The 16,551-nt window shown below is 36.8% G+C and overlaps 1 protein-coding gene across 1 annotated transcript in view; it reads left to right on the plus strand.

Moving 5' to 3' along the window:
* Window positions 1-297: 297 nt before the first annotated feature.
* Window positions 298-16,551, plus strand: part of URI1 (URI1 prefoldin like chaperone) — a 75,805-nt gene continuing 59,551 nt past the window's right edge. Inside the window, exon 1 of the mRNA XM_079906864.1 lies at window positions 298-798. Within this exon, the coding sequence (XP_079762990.1) occupies window positions 694-798 (105 nt within the window). The 5' untranslated portion in view covers window positions 298-693. The remainder of the gene's footprint in view (window positions 799-16,551) is intronic.

The raw sequence follows: 16,551 nt of genomic DNA on the forward strand, positions 1-16,551 counted from the left end.
CGCATATTTTAATTCATTAAACAGGCACAGGGAAGAGTTGACTTTGCTAAAATTAAATATGCTTATGAACCAGCACTAGTGCACGAATTAAGCTCCTACCGCCAGATGCAGCGCTCAACGACTGGGGGCATTAGGGGGACACAAGGCTAAGACAGGGCTCATCTCCGTGAACTGACCGTCGATCTTCCCTAGAATGAGTTTCCAAAGGGCTACAGGTCAGCTTAGCCTCCAGATAAGACAGCAGCCGCCGCACCGCTCCTGCGCCACGCGATCACCGGGGGCGTGACGAAGGGCGGAGGCTGCGTGCGCTTCCCAGCGTGCCGCGCTGGGCGGGGCGAGGGGCGGGGCCTACGGGGGAGGTGCGGAGGAGGAGCGGCCGCCACAGGACGCCTGGCTCGGCCCAGTCACCGGATCGGGGCTTCTCGCCTTCAACGGCCGGCCTGTTGCTCCGAGCCCGCGGCGGCGGGGGCGCCGGCGGCGGCGGGCGGCATGCGCGTGTGAGATGTGGCCGCGGGCAGCCCGGACGCGAGCAGCTGCCGCCGCGGTAGCAGAGAAGTGGGGCGCGGCCTCCTCAGCGCGGGGCGCGCAGTGCATGAGGGCGAGCACGCGGGCGCTGGGCAGCCGCCGGCCACGCCGCCTTCATAAACACTTGTTTAGGACTCGTTCGCCCCGCTGAGGCCCCGGCGCCCCGCCATGGAGGCCCCGCCCGACCCCGGGCCCCACGCCTCGGCCTCGGCTTCGGCCGCGGCGCCGCTGCGCGCCCCAGAGGTGGCGCGGCTCCGCGAGGAGCAGGAAAAGGTAACAGGCCGCGCTCCGTCCCGCGCTTCCGCCAGCGGTCTCGGGAGGCGCCCTCGCCCAGGCGCGTCCTCGGCGCCCCGTTCCCCCTCCACGGGCCTGGGGGCTGACCCCCGCTCGTCCCCGCCGACCCCGTCCTGCCCTCGGTGGGCCGCAGCCCTTTGGTCCCGGCCTAGCTCACCCCGGACCCGGAACGGGGGAGGAGCATAGCCTCCAGGCCTGGAAAGCGTGTTGGGGAAACTTTTGTCACGTGCTTTCGTTGTCTTGTCTGGAGCACTTTGACCTTCGAAGGGAGGGGAGGGTTGGGGAAAAGAGATGCGATAATCTGTTTAACTTGTGTATGAAAGTGAGTTTTTAATCTTAATTCGTACAGCAGTGCGTGGGAATATTCTCGGTGAAAGGCTGTGAATGAATAGTTCACCTTATATTTTTTTTTTTAGCTTGTTACCTCATCGTTGGTAAAATGTATACTCTTTGTTGCTCTTTATCTGATTGCACTTAAAAGTTTTACTAGGTTTGTAACGCTAACGCTTCATGTGCAGTTTCAGCTTTGGTTTAGTATTTGTCATGATAGAATGCTGTTTTATTACATTTTAACTTCAATTATATAAATGAGTTTTAATCTACCAGTGAAGAGGAAAGAAAGTTTTGTATTTCCTAATGGGATTGTATATGAACAAGTATACCAGTCTAAGAAATACAGTGTTATTGTTTAATCTGAGATTTTTTTCTCTTTGGATTCTGTATCATTTGTTTCTCACTATCTTTGAAATTCTTAGTTTGAAAGGCAACGTTTCATTTACTTAAAATATGTCATATTGAGAGTATCATGATTATAAAGGTTAGGAAGTTGTTTAAAAACTATAAACACTGGGAATTCCTAACTTTTTCTATTGAGCATTTCTGTATAAAAATGACTACTTACATAGGTATACAAACATACCCAGTTTAGCTAGATAAGGAACTTTTTATAGAACTTAAATCCTGGTTTGCTTGGAAATAACCTGTTAGGATGAATTGTGGGAACCTTTCCTACTTTGTTCTGGTTGTTCTAAATTATTTTGTGCGTTGGATTTCCCTTTCTGAGAGCCATTTTTTTTTTCTAATACCATATACAATGGTTGGGTTTTAAACTTGGCTTTCTTCAAGTTGGGGGTTTAAAAATTCAAGTTCGGTGCGTTTAAATTGTAAGACTGTGTTTTTTTTTTTTCTTTACGAGAAGAATAAAGAAAGAAGAAAAGACAGCCCTTCATGAAACCAATTTGTTCATTTTTGGCGAAAACTATTTACATTTTTTAGTCTTTTAGAAAATGTGAAACAGACCCTCAGAAGATGGTGTTCCCATTGTCTGTCTTTCTGTAGAGGAATTAACTCTCTCCTTCTTCATAGTATGATGTTTGCATTACTGCTGACTTGATATGTTTTCTCCTATTTGGCATGTTAAAAAGAGAAATCCTTGGTTTTATTCTGATGTTAGTGTGTCTGAAATACAAAGGATACGGTTTGGGGGTGCTCTGAACAGCTTTCTGGTATGGTATCCAGTTGCATTTGAAAACTGCCTTCTCAGTTACAGTCCTATGGGAACCTGGATGACAGTTTTCAGTAGACACTGAGTATAGTACCAAATTACTTTTCTGTGCTGTGTTAATGTTATTTTGGCACATAAAATAAGCGTGTGTATGTCTGTCATGGGTATGTAAAATCATTCCCAGTTCATGATAAAGTCCCTCAGTAAATGGACTAGACTGTATTTTAACGGATCTGCTTCAGTGGACAGGAGAGACCCTTGAGGCCACAAGATAAACTGGTTAGATAGCTATCCTTTAATTATAGTTCAGTATAGGAAAACTTTATCTAGTAAATAGTAAATAAATAAATAAATAAATCAGTCAGATTTTTGTGAGGGACTTTAGGCTTTAAAACCAACCCAGCAGCTGTAGGAGTACAGTGAACTCTAATAAGTGGAAGTGTTGGGACATTCTTGGAAGGAAAAGGAAAAAAATGTCATAGGAGTTTTATAGTATAGCAGTTAGTATTTCTTTATATAAGTCTAATTAAATGTGTTTTAGGACTTGTCTTTCCCTACCAGGGTTCTGTGAGAGAATTAAATCCTGACGAAAATTATTTGAATGACTATTTTTTCAGTTTTCCCTAGGATGGTAGCTAGCTAGTAGGCTCTAGATGCAGAGGAGAGAAGTGAATTCTTTATATGCAATGGATACCTTAGGTTCAGGGCATTATTTTCTCTGGGAACCTTAAGAATGACTGCTAGGTAAAGTGGTTTAAATGTTGCTCATCAATTTTTTTCTTTTTAGTTCAGATAAGGAGTGTAACACGTTTCATCTTGGTCCCTCTCTCTGTTTTTTTCCTTGTTTATCCTTTGGAGCACTGAATAACAAGGAAAAAAAATTAGTAACCTAAGGAAAAAGACAAAGGAGGGGGGCATGAAAGATCCACAACTTAAGTAAATGACAAAATCTGTAGTAAATGGACAGGATCAAATATTTGAATATTGTTCTCATTTTTGGCATTAATGCTGACATTTTCAAAAAAAGATTTTTTGGTTAAAACTTCTGTTTATTTCTTTTTTTTTTAATCTAGCAAAATGACATGTACAGAAAGGTTCCCTGCAGGTTTGTTTATAATAATGAAAAAGCTAAAAATTCAACATAAGGGGGTTGGTGTGAGGAGATTTTGTGCAGTCATTAAAAATTGTAGAACACTATGTGGTGTGGTTAGTCATGATTATATGTATATAAATATTCACACAGTTTATATAGGAAAATGCACCACTAAATGTTTTAAAAGCATACAATTTCACTTTTTATTTTACCTAAAAGTGAGTGAATTGAATGGGATTTTTTTTTTCAAGAAAGGCTATTGATAAAACCTAATTAATTTTAATAAAAGATGGGATGTTGTATCTTTAATTGCTAAATATTTTCTGCTCCTGACAGATTACTCTTGGCTGGTTTGAAGACCAGTTAGGCAGGTTTGTTTCTTATTCCAGAGCGGATAGGTACAATTTATTCAGATATCTGTTCCCCAGGTGGTTTCCTTTTCTTTTTTCCCTAGAGATGTTGTTTATTGTTAATTCTCTATCCAAAGATACAGGGACAAGAGGGAACTTGGATCACCTTTTTTTCCCCCTCTTTTCTTTTAACTAAATCTGTTTTTGCCAATAGGAGTAAAGTATTTGGTGGAAAAAATGGAATCTACTTAGAAGCCTCTCTGGACTGATCTGTGCCGTAAAAGTTAAACCTAGGGCTGCAGTGGAGTGTCTTGGGCTGTTCTAGGGAAGTTTCCTCATACTTGTTAAATCTGGATCTGTCTTTGAATTGCATTATTGAAATACTGGTTTCTTGGCTAAGGTGATGTTTCTATCCGAGTTTTATATCTCCAGACACTATTATCTTTAACAGAATTATTGAGATTCTGCTATATAATATAGTGAAAAAGTGGTATATAGTATTGTTTTCCTAGGTTTATTTGCAGGATCATGGTAACTTTGGAGAATTCATGAGGATAATGTTATTATTTAGTTTATTATAATTATAACTGAGTGGCTCGTGTAATTTGGAATTTTGGAATAACTTATACTTTCTTGATATAGAACCTGGGGAATTAAATGCATTAAGAGTAAATATTTCAAATTTTTATAAAGCAGAAGAGCTAATTTAACTTTGGTTTGCATATTTCTTATGATAAACTGCACATAGCTTAGGAAACTGTCAGTCGTGTACTCCATACCACAGGTATTGTTCTTCTTTCCAAGCCCAGAATCCAAGCATATAATTTTTCAGCAGATATTTATTGAGTACCTGCTACCTGCCAGATTGTACCTACTTAATGTCTTCTTCTGCTGAAGATGCAGTAGTGAACAAAATAAAGGCTTTGTTTTCACAGGGATCACATTCTAGTGGTAAAGATGTGGAATAGGCATATTTAAAATGACAGATGGTTTGTGATAGGTAAGGAGCTGTACTAGATCATTGTTGAAGATTTTGGTTTTTATTTTTGTGAGGTGAGAAACCATTGAAATGTGTTTTGAGAATCATACTAATCTTAAATGACAAGAATCCATTTGTCATGAATGAAGGGAGGAATGATGGGATTGCATTGTATAGAATAAATTTTTTTGTGTGCCAGGCATTGTGATAGACATTTATAAATTTGAAGTTAGAGTCTTCATTAACTCTCTTTAATTTTTCAGGTGAACAGTTTAGGTTGTTTCTAGTTTTTGCCCCGAACTTTCTTATGGAGTATTTGTGTCTTCAATTTTACTTATAATGCTTGTTTTTCAAAGTGCTTATGCCAGTTTACATTCCTATCAGCAGTGGTGAAAGTTCCAGCTATTCCACGTCCTCATCACCACTTGGTACTGTCTGTCCTTTTCATATTTGTTAGCCATTCTAATAATAACTAGTGAATGAGGTTGATAACCTTTTCAAGTATTTATTGGCTATTTGCATTTTTTTTGTAAAATAAAATGCTTCTAAATTGAGTAGTTATAAGTAGTTTATTGAAGAATGTGTATTTGATCTTTCTAATGTAGTTCTTTTATCATTTTTAAGAAAGGCAGAGTCATAAGAATATTTGCTTACAGCCAAAGATACATTTTGTAGCTAAATGGGTTTTCAGAACTCATAACTTGTGAGTTATATTTTATTTTAAAACAGTTTGTTTTGGTTGTTGTTAGTGATTATTATCATGCCAGTCATGTGCCATGAGAAGAAACAACTTTGGTTTTAGTCTTTTATTAGTAAACATTATAATACAGTATTTCAAGGGGAGAAAATCAATATTCATTGTGTTAGGCCTCTCCAGATTGGAGTATAAGACAAGAATAGTTCCAAAACACTGATGGGGAAAGGGAGAAGAAGGTGCACGGGGTCTAAGCTGTGATCATAACTGTTTGATTTTGTTCTCCTAATGTTGTCAGATTGGGTTTTAAAATCTTTTAGCTTGTATCATTCTTGCCTTCATCTCCAGATTAGTGAGTCTAGATCTTTTTAGTCTGCCCTAAGGCAGTTTTTCTTTCTTTCTTTCTTTCTTTCTTTTTTTTAAAGTAGCAGCTTTTTATTTTCAAAAATTGTAAAACAACAGAAAAGTTTAAAGAATAGTTTGGGTCATCAATCGTATTTTGTCTCATTTGCCTTTTCTTTCTCTATCTGTATTTTCTTTTCTTTTTTTCCTTGTAGAACGATTTGAAAGTAAATTGCAGATATTATCATGTCCTAATACTTAAGCACATATCATTTTGGAGCAAGGTCATTCTTCTACATAATCATATCTTTTTTTTTCACCCAAGAAATGAACATTGACACACAATAATATTATTTAGCATATTCAGATTTCCTCAGTTTTTCTAAAAGTGTTCTTTATAACATTTTTCAATCCAAGATCCAATCATAGGCTGTATTTAGCGTCTTATCTCTTTAATTTCCTTTCATCTGAAACAATCCCTCTACATTCTTTTGTCTTTATGAAATTGGTATTTTTGAAGAGTTTACAAGTTTACTTATAGAATGCCCACGATTTAGAGATGTCTGATGAATGTACTCGTGAAGAAACAGAATTAAATAATCACTTTTGGCAAGAATAATACATAGTTGATAATGACTTCCTATTTTATCACAGCAGGAGACATACAGTGTTACTTTATTCTATTATTGGTGTTGCTAGTTACTTGTTTAAGGTAGTACCTGCGATATCTCTTCACCTTAGGTACCTGTTCCCTTGTGTAAGGAATAAGAACTTTAAAAGTACTTACTAAATACTTGAAGACATTGTAAATATCCTGTTCCCCAACAGCCCTTTACCATGGATGATCCTTGCCTGAATCAATTATTATATTGGTATTTGCAAATTAGTAGTTTCTAACCACCTATGTTTATAGCTGGCATTTTTCTGTAAAGAGGAGCCCTTTCCCCCCTTTTAGTATTAGTGTAGACCCTTTTTATTTGTTTTTTAATTCAGTATGTTATAATTTTTCATTTTTCCTTTTGATGCTCGAATTGTCCTAAATTTGGCCAGTGGGAGCCCCTTCAGGCTGACTCCTGCATCCTTTTGGCATTTCTCATTACCCTTTGGTCATTACCTTTTTTTTTTTGGCACAAGATGTCCAGGCTTACCTTGTAGCTTTCTTGTCTTAGTTCTGAAATTGACTATTTCTTCAAAGAGCCCTGGTTCTTTTTAATGAGAAATGCTGAGAAACCTAGATCTGGGCCCAAGTTGTGCTCATTGCCACTGGGATATTATTGCATCAAGGCCCTTTCAGTGGACAGTGCTAAGAAATGTATTAACCTTCAGTATACCAGCAAAAATAGTCATCACCATTTACCATCTAGGTCCAAGGGATCTTTTTAATTTTTATTTTTTAAAGTAATTTTTACAAGTAATGTACAGAAGTAAGGATAAGGGATAGTGAAACCCATTTTTATTGGCTATTTTAATAAGAATTTAAACACAGCAGTCTTCTTTGTATTAAGTAAAGTTTGGTGCACAAAGATCATAAGAGATTTAAGAATATTGCCACATGTCTTTTTAGAAAAATGTCCAAGTTCTTGTTGCACACTGTTACATATGAAGTTTTTCTTGTTGAATGACTAAGTGGGTGAGAATACCCTACTTTTTTTTTTTGTTCTTAGAAGTATATTGTTCCTTTATTGATTCTTTTTTTCTCCACCTTCAAGTCAGTCCCCCTTTATTCAACATCTGCTATATTCAAATATATGTAGTTCTCTTCCTGGTTGGCATGGTCTGTTCTAGAACTTAGGGAGGTACAAACATAAACCATTTACATAATTCCTGCTTTCAAAACTCATTTCCAGTGCTTCAGGGTTTTCCTCCCCAATCTCTGTCCTCAAGAAGCCAAAAAACTTGTAGGAGTGGAAAAAAATAGAATTTAGAGATCTTTTTTTCCAGCAATTTTTATTTATTATGATAAAATATGTATAAAATAAAAATTACTATTTTAATCAGTTTTTTTTTTTTTTTTTTGCGGTACGCGAGCCTCACTGTTGTGGCCTCTCCCGTTGCGGAGCACAGGCTCTGGACACGCAGGCTCAGTGTCCATGGTTCATGGCCCCAGCCGCTCTGTGGTATGTGGGATCTTCCTGGACCAGAGCATGAACCCGTGCCCTGCATTGGCAGGTGGACTCTGAACCACTGTGCCACCAGGGAAGCCCCTGTTTTAATCAGTTTTAAGTGTACAGTTCAGTGAGATTAATTACATTCACTGTGATGGAACCATCACTTTTACTTGAAGGTTAGGATGGACTCACAGATGGAGAACTCTTGGCTGTCCTACCATCAGATCTGCCTTGCTCTATGGTTATCAGTTTTCCCCAGATCAAGAGTAGGCAGGTACAAGTAGTGGGCTCACAACGTTTGACCTCAACTGGTTTTTCTAAGTTATTTTGTACATTTTTCAGCAGCAAAACCAAACTGGGTCTTCAGGCTTTATTTCCGTTTCTTGCAAGGGAAGAGCTTTTATACCTTTGGACATGTTTTAGTTTTTCCTCAATGAGAATTTTAACCATCTTTGGTATTATTTCTACAATAATTTGTAAAGCTATTTACTTTTAACTGCTTTTTTTTAAAACTTTTTGGGTCAACTTTTTTATATAGCACTTATTTGTCAAAATATAGGTACATAATACTGGTAAAAATCTTTTTTTGTTTCTAATGAAACAAATTATTGAGACTCTTTTTTAACAGGATGGAGTGAGGGTAACTTGTATCAATTAGCTAAATTAACCAAACTCTTAAGAATATTTAGATTTAAAGACCATAGAAACTACTGGTAGTCAAACTTTTTTTTTTTTTAAGGCACAGCTTTCTTCATTAAAATAAAACCTTATTCAAAAACCCAATATGTAAAACAGATGAAAGCTAAATTACTCTGCGTTATTGAGGGAGAAGTTGCATGTGTGGAGGGGCTGGGAGGGGGATGAGTATTTCTGTTCCTTGCACCCACTTTCAGTAGCCGCCAGGGAAGTGGTCCAAGGAACTAAACTAAACTTAACCAGTGTTTTAGTCCAACTTCTGATTTCACAGATGGGGAACTGAGACCTAGTGCCCAATTCTCCCCTCCCTTGAGCCCCTGGTAATCTCTAATCTACTTTCTTTCTATGTGAATTTGCCAATTCTAGATATTTCATAGATGTAGAATCATACAGTACTTGTCCTTTCGTGACTGGCTTAATGTTTTCAAGGTTCATCTGTGTTGTGGCATGTATTACAACTTTACTCCTTTTTATGGCTGAATAATATTCCATTGTATGCATATACCACATTTTGTTTATCCATTCAAATGTTGATGAATACATGGATTGTTTCCACTTTTTTACTCTTGGAATAATGTGGCTATGAACGATGGTGTATGAGTTATCTGTTACAGTCCCTGTTTTCAGTTCTTTGGGATATATACCCAGGAGTGGAATTGCTGAGTCATAAGGTAATACTGTGTTTAACTTTTTGAGGAACTGCCAAACTGTTTTCCACAGTGTTGGCACAGTTTTACATTCCCACCAGCAATGTATGAGGTTTCCAATTTCTCCACGTCCTTGTCAACACTTTTCTTTTTTTTTTTTGGAATAGAGCTATCCTAATAGGTGTTAATGTCATTGACCTATTGTGATTTTGATTTGCATTTCTCTAATGAAAAAGGATGTTGAGCATCTTTTCATGTGTGTGTTTTTTGTTTGTTTTTGTTTTTGGGGGCTGTGCTGGGTCTTAGTTGCAGTACGTGGGATCTTTGTGGGGCATGTGGGATCTTTAGTTGTGGCATGCATACGGGATCTAGTTCCCTGACCAGGGATTGAACTCTGGACCCCTGCATTGGGAGCACGGAGTCTTACCCACTGGACCACCAGGGAAGTCCCTTTTCATGTGTTTATTGGCCATTTTTGTATTTTCTTTGGAGAAATGTCAATTTAAGTTTGTCTATTTAAGTCCTTTGCTTATTTTTAAATTGGGTCATCTTTTTGTTGTTGAGTTGTAGTTGTTCTTTATTTATTCTAGGTATTTAAACCCTTTTCAGATGTATGATTTACAAATATTTTCTCCCATACTGTATGCTATCTTTTCACTTTAATGATAATGTCCTTTCATGCACAAAAGTTTATAAATTTTTAAAAAATTTTTATTTTATTTTACTTTTTGGCTGCGTTGGGTCTTCATTGCTGTGCGTGGGCTTTCTCTAGTTGTTGTGAGTGGGGGCTACTGTTCGTTGTGGTGCGTGGGCTTCTCATTGCGGGGGCTTCTCTTGTTGTGGAGCACGGGTTCTAGGCGCATGGGCTTCAGTCGTTGTGGCTCACGGGCTCTAGAGTGTAGGCTCAGTAGTTGTGGCGCATGGGCTTAGTTGCTCTGCGGCATGTGGGATCTTCCTGGACCAGGGCTTGAACCTATGTCTCCTGCATTGGCAGGCGGATTCTTAACCACTGGGCCACCAGGGAAGTCCCAAGTTTTAAAATTTTGATGAAGTCCAGTTTATCTATTTTTTCCTTTTTTTTGCTTCTGCTTTTGGTGTCATATGTAGGAACCCATTGCCAAATCCAAGTTAATGAAGATTTACACCTAGGTTTTCTTCTGAGAGTTTTATGGTTTTAGCTCTTATTTTTAGGTCTTTGATCAACTTTGAGTTAATTTTGTTTATTACTCATTGATTGTTGAGTTTTGAGAAAATTCACCTAGGATAATTGTCATCTGAAGACTCATAATCTAAGATTTAATTTATATTAATATTTTCACCATCATCTGTATCTAGTTGTGCTATCCAAAATGGTGGCCACTAACTACGTGTGGCTATTAAGTTTAAAATTCTAATTAAGTAAAATTAAAAAAAGTTAAGTTTCTCAGTCATAATAGCCACATTTCAAGTGCTCAATAGCCACATATGGCCATTGGCTATTGCATTGGACAGTGTTGACTTTGAAGATTACTATCATCAAAGAAAGTTCTATTGGACTGTGCTGGTGAAGAGAGCTGCTATCATTTTTATTCATAGTTTAATTTGTTTAACAATTGTGAAGTGTCTTTCTCTGTCACTTTTCTTCTCCTTCCCATTATGGACAGAAAATGAAAATTTCTGAGTTGTCAATTGTGTTTGAAAGCTAAAATCAGACTACAAAGATGGTGTCTTCTTCAGTCTTTTACACTTTTTTGAAAGATGATGCAGTACTTTGGTCAATGCAGTAAGAAAACTGAAGAATGATTTTTACTATTGATAGCATATTCCTTCTAGATGATTCCATGATTCCTCAATTACTTGTTATATAGTTTTATTTAAGCATAGTTTGGGAAAATTGATGAATAATCATGAAATCATTATTAGGGTGATGAAACAAGATGCAGGGATTATATAATCAGTAGGATCCTATAATGTGTCTTAGGCTTATGAAAAGGTTCAATGTACTCATATATAATTGCAAGATAGAATGAGTTTTAGCCTTTTTTTTAAGTACGTAAATTTTCTCTTTATTCTTTGCATTATCTCAGAGAATAGAAGTCATGAAATATCAATCCTTTGCAAATAGTTAGAACTGTTCAAAAACAAACTAAAAACTAAAATTGGGTTCAGTGGATCCTGATACTTTGCATTCAAATCCATTACCACAAAATTCTTCTTCAACTACCCCCATCTATATTTGAATCTCCCTTTTTCTGTAATGAAACCTTGTTCTCAACAACATCTGTATTTATTCGTTTCCTTTATTCCACAGTATACACAAAATAGTTTTAGAATTACTACATTGATACCACTGCCAACAGCAAACCTATGAGTGAAGTTCATGATTTCATTGCTGTTCAATTTGTTCTTGCAGAATTAACCCCCTTGGGGTATGCAGTTAGGTAGTGATCTCAAAAGTTACTTGAATTATTATTTTTTTTCTGTGCAGTTATATTTTGGATTTGATATTTGTATTGAATTTTAGTGTTTGCTTTTTTATCAGTTTGACTTTGGGTCTGTAAAACATTTGCATTGTTTAAAATCACAACTATATCAAAAGGTATAGTGAGGTAATTCATTCCTGTCCCTGCTCCTACCTACCCCTATCAGTAATCTTTACATTAATTTCTAGTTTATGCTTCCTGTATTTCTTGAAAAATAAATACTAAAATATGCTGTCTTATCTCCCCTCCACCTTCTTATACAAAAGGTAGCATATAATATTTTCCCCTCGATTTTCTCATTAAATGATACATCTGGGAGTCTTTGGTTCACAGAGATCTTTCTCATCATATTTTGTGGTTGCATAGTACTCAAGTATATTATCAGGTATTCATCTGGTATCTTATTAATGGGCATTTTGGTGGTTTTCAGTTTTTTGATAGTACTAATAATGTTGCAGTGAATCACTCTGTGCGTATGTTTCTCATTTGTGAAGTGACTTCAGGTGAAGTCCTCAAGGTGGTTTAGTGGTCAGAAGGTAAACTGGTTTAGCTTTATAAGCCATATATAATTACCTTTTTGAAGAATTGGTTCTAACTTTCAATTTAGTCTACAGCATTAAATAAAAAGAGGTAAGAGGACTCGATGTTCAAAAACTAGAGACCAGTGTTTTGAGTTCCTTGAATTGGCTATTTCTTGTCATCTCCACAGCCATTTTCAAGTTACCATGTTTTACTTGGAGGCTGGTCTTGGTGGTTCCACTCTTGCTCCCCTTCTACCTTTTTTCCAGAGTTGTCTCTCTTTTTCTGGCAATGTAAATTGAATTACATAATTTTGTCCCTCTCTCTACTGCTTATAATCCTTTGGTGGCTTCCCATTGTACTTAAGAGTGAAATCCAGGGTCATTAAAATGTGATTTGAGACCCTTGTGTTGTTGGGCTCATCTCTTTCTAGGTTCATTTCAGGGTACTCCCTACTTATTTACTCTACCTTAAGATAACGACATGTTTTGGGGGACAGTACCCTAAATGTGTTTGTTTAAAAAAACTTCTTTCCTCCTTCCTTTCTTTCGTTTGTTCATTTGTTCTAGAAATCCTAATACAGTATAGCAAACAGTAACCCATTTAATGTATGCATTTGGCCATTATTCCTTATCCTTTGATTTCCTGATTTTATGAACCGAGTAATATTAAAGTTATTGAAAATGAGTGCTTTTTCCCAAAGAACAAAAAGACAAAACTGAGTTACGTGTCAGGCACTGTCCTAGATACTGCGATAAACAAGGTTTCTTTTCTGTCCTCAAGGGACTTAAAAGTTGTATGGAAACATGTTAACAGAAAACTTAATGCAGTGTGATAATTTCTCTCTTTCTAATTCTTTGCTTTTCAACCTACTGTAAACTAGGTGCTACCTCTGTCTTTTCATTGAAATTACTCTACCTCAAGTTTTTATTGTATTTCACTTGCCAAACTCAGTGGACCATTTCGCAGATCTGGCCTTACTTGGCCTCTGTGCTTTATTTGAAACTTCTATTGTTCCCTGGTAAACTGTTGAAACTCTCTGTACCATAGGAACTTTTGTGACTCTACTTTCTTATGGCTCTATCTTTTTCCATTCCTAATTAGTCTCCTTAGGGTCTTCATCTAATGCTTAAATGTTGGTGATCCCTGTACTTTACATCACTGACAGTCATCTCTTCTCACTCTGCATGTCCTCAAATACTCCTATATGTACTCTGTTCTCCCAGACCTGTTGCCTGTTGGGCAGCTTCACTTGGATGGCCCACAAAAGCTCAATCTCATTTACTAAAGTTAATTTATTATCTTTGTCCCTAATGTGTATGCTGTACATACTCATCCTGATTCTGGGCAACATTATTCAAACAAGAGAGTCTTTTCAGCCTCCCTGATCCATCTTTTAATTTACTAGATCTTGTCAATTGTTTCTTTCTTTCTTTAATTTTCATTTAATTTTATTTTTTGGTGGCGCTGTGTGGCTTGCAGGATCTTAGTTCCCCAAGCATTGAACCCGGGCCACCACAGTGATAGTGCTGAGTCCTAACCACTGGACCACCAGGGAATTCCCTGTCAATCCTTTCTATGTAATCCATACCTTGTATCTAAAGGCACCAATAGCTTGTCTTAATTAGGCTCTTACTCAAAAAATAATATTTCAGATTTTTCAGTTAAATGTTACTATGATTTTTGATATTGTCAGTCTTTAATTGTTAACATTCTGATGTTACCTGATTGTGTTTTTATTTTTACAGTTCTAATCTGTGAACATGTTATATTTCTATTTAGGGTCTTTAAATTTTCTCATCTGTCACTTAGTTGGAGTTTGTCTACTCATTTTACCACGTTTTCCACTTGTCACACATTTTTTTATTCCTTTGTTTCTCCTTTTGTGTTAGTAAAATATTTGTATTCTATTTTAAACTCTCAGCTTTATAGTTGTATGGTTTTTATTTTCCTTTTAGTTATTATCCTAGAGACTACAATATCCCTTTTTTTTATTACAGTCTACCTTAAATTAGTAGGAAATTATTCATAAATCTTCTGAAATTTTGCCACTTAGGAAATTAGATAATCTTTTGATGGCTTAATTTCATGAATTTGTGCTATTGTCATATATTTTACTTATACAATTTTTTTTTTTTTTTTTTTTTTTTTTTTTGCGGTACGCGGGCCTCTCACCGCCGTGGCCTCTCCTGTTGCGGAGCACAGGCTCCGGACGCGCAGGCTCAGCGGCCATGGCTCACGGGCCCAGCCGCTCCGCAGCATGTGGGACCCTCCCGGACTGGGGCATGAACCCGTGTCCCCTGCATCAGCAGGCGGACTCTCAACCACTGTGCCACCAGGGAAGCCCTCCCTGAAAACTTTTTATATATTTCCTCCTCTGTCTGCTTTTGGACTTTTCATCTTTGGTTTTTAGGCATTTGATTATGATGTGTCTAGACTTGGTTTTCCTTGTATTTAGCCTGCTTTGAACATGTAGTTTATTAAATCTGTAATTTGATGACTTGTCAGTTTAGAAAATTCTTATCTAGTCTGCAGATGCTGGTTTTATGTCATTGTCTCCTCTACTTTTGGTACTCTGGATACACATATTAGACCTTTTCATTGTTTCATATATCTTACTCTCTTTTCTGTATTTTCTTGCTGCCTCTTGATCTGTATGCCATTTTGGATACCTTCTTCTGACCTGTATTCCTGTTAACTAATTCTGTTCTTATGTATCTAATCTACTGGTAAAATCCTTTTACTAAATGCTTAATCTCAGTTACAGTATTTATTCCAAGAATTTATGTTTTGACATTTCTTTAATGAATTCTAGGCCTGTTTTGACATCTTCAGCCTTCCCTCTGTTTCCATGAATATATTAATCATAAAAGTATGTCTTATAACTGCAGTATGTAAATTAAATGGAGCTCTGTTTCTATTTATTTTTTTCTCTTGATTTCTCATCAGCTGCTCCTGTTGTCATAGACTTCCTTGTAATTTTTGATTGGATGCCAGACATTGTAGTGAAAAATTGTAGACTCTTGATGATGTTACCTTCCTTCAAAGAGAGGTAAATTTTCTTTAAGCAGCCAGAGTACTAGTGGATCAACACAACTCAGTTGAGAGTTGGTTTTGGATTTTGTTAGGGCTGGTCTGTTTCAGTTTTGCTCTTATTCCTAGCATGTAGCCTTTGCTTCTAAGGCATAGCTCTAATTCCATATGGAGTATGTCTTTTTCATAGATTATGTGGTCATGTATTTGTAGTTTTGTTTCTCTTCTGTTCTGTTGCATTGGATTATTTGCCTGTAGTTGCACCAGTACCACACTTTCTTACTAGGACTTGATATAGTAAAATTTCTCTAGCTTTGTTGTTCTTGAAGATTACTTTTACTTGACCTTCTGCTTTTTCATGAATATTTTAAAAATCAGCTCTGCAGTACTCACAAAATAACCTTCTAGGGTTTTGTTTGTAGTGCATTGAATCTAAAGATCAGTTTGGGGAGCATTGACATGTTTACACCAATCCATGAACATGGTATATCTTTTTATTTAGTTCCTCTGTAACATCCTTCAGTAGTTTAAGTATATAAATCTTGCATGTCTTTTACATTCATCTCTAGGTATTTGTTATTTTTCATTGCATTTTGTAATTTGCTGTTCATCTTTTGCTAGTTTATAGACATAATTTGCTAGTATATAGACATATACTTGATTTTTGTATACTGACTGTTAAATTTACTTGAATTCCATAATGGTTTATCTGTATATTTTGATAGTATGTTTATAGGTATAATCAGACACGTTGTCTGAATAATAGCAGTTGTCTTCTTTCCAGGTTGTTAGGCTTTAGTTTTATTTATTTGCCTTATTGAATGAAATAGGACCTTTAGTATAGTGTTGAATAAAAGTAGTGATAGTAGGCTTCCTTATCTAGTTCTGCGTATGAGGGGAACAGCTTTAAATATTTCACTGTTACAAATGATGTTTGCTGTAGACTTTTGGTAGATACTCTGAAAATAAGAAATGTTCTCCTATTTGTAGTCTGCTAGTTTTAACATGAATGGATATTGAATTTTATCAAATGCTTTTTCTCTGTTTTTTAAGATGGTAATGAGGTGAATTACTTTGATTTTTAAAAATACTGAAACACTATTACATTATTGGAGAAAGCTCCCTTGCTTATGTTGGTGTTTATCTTTTTATATATTGCCAGATTAAATTCATATTGTTTTGTTAAGGTATTTTGTTTCTGTGTCTATGAAAGATATTGGTCTGTAATTTTCTTTACTTGTAATGTCCACGTTAGGTTTTGGTTCCAGGGTCATGCTGACCTCATAAAACAACTATCATTTTTGT

This window comes from Stenella coeruleoalba (assembly GCF_951394435.1).
Source record: "Stenella coeruleoalba genome assembly, chromosome: 20".
Taxonomy (NCBI): Eukaryota; Metazoa; Chordata; class Mammalia; order Artiodactyla; family Delphinidae; genus Stenella; species Stenella coeruleoalba.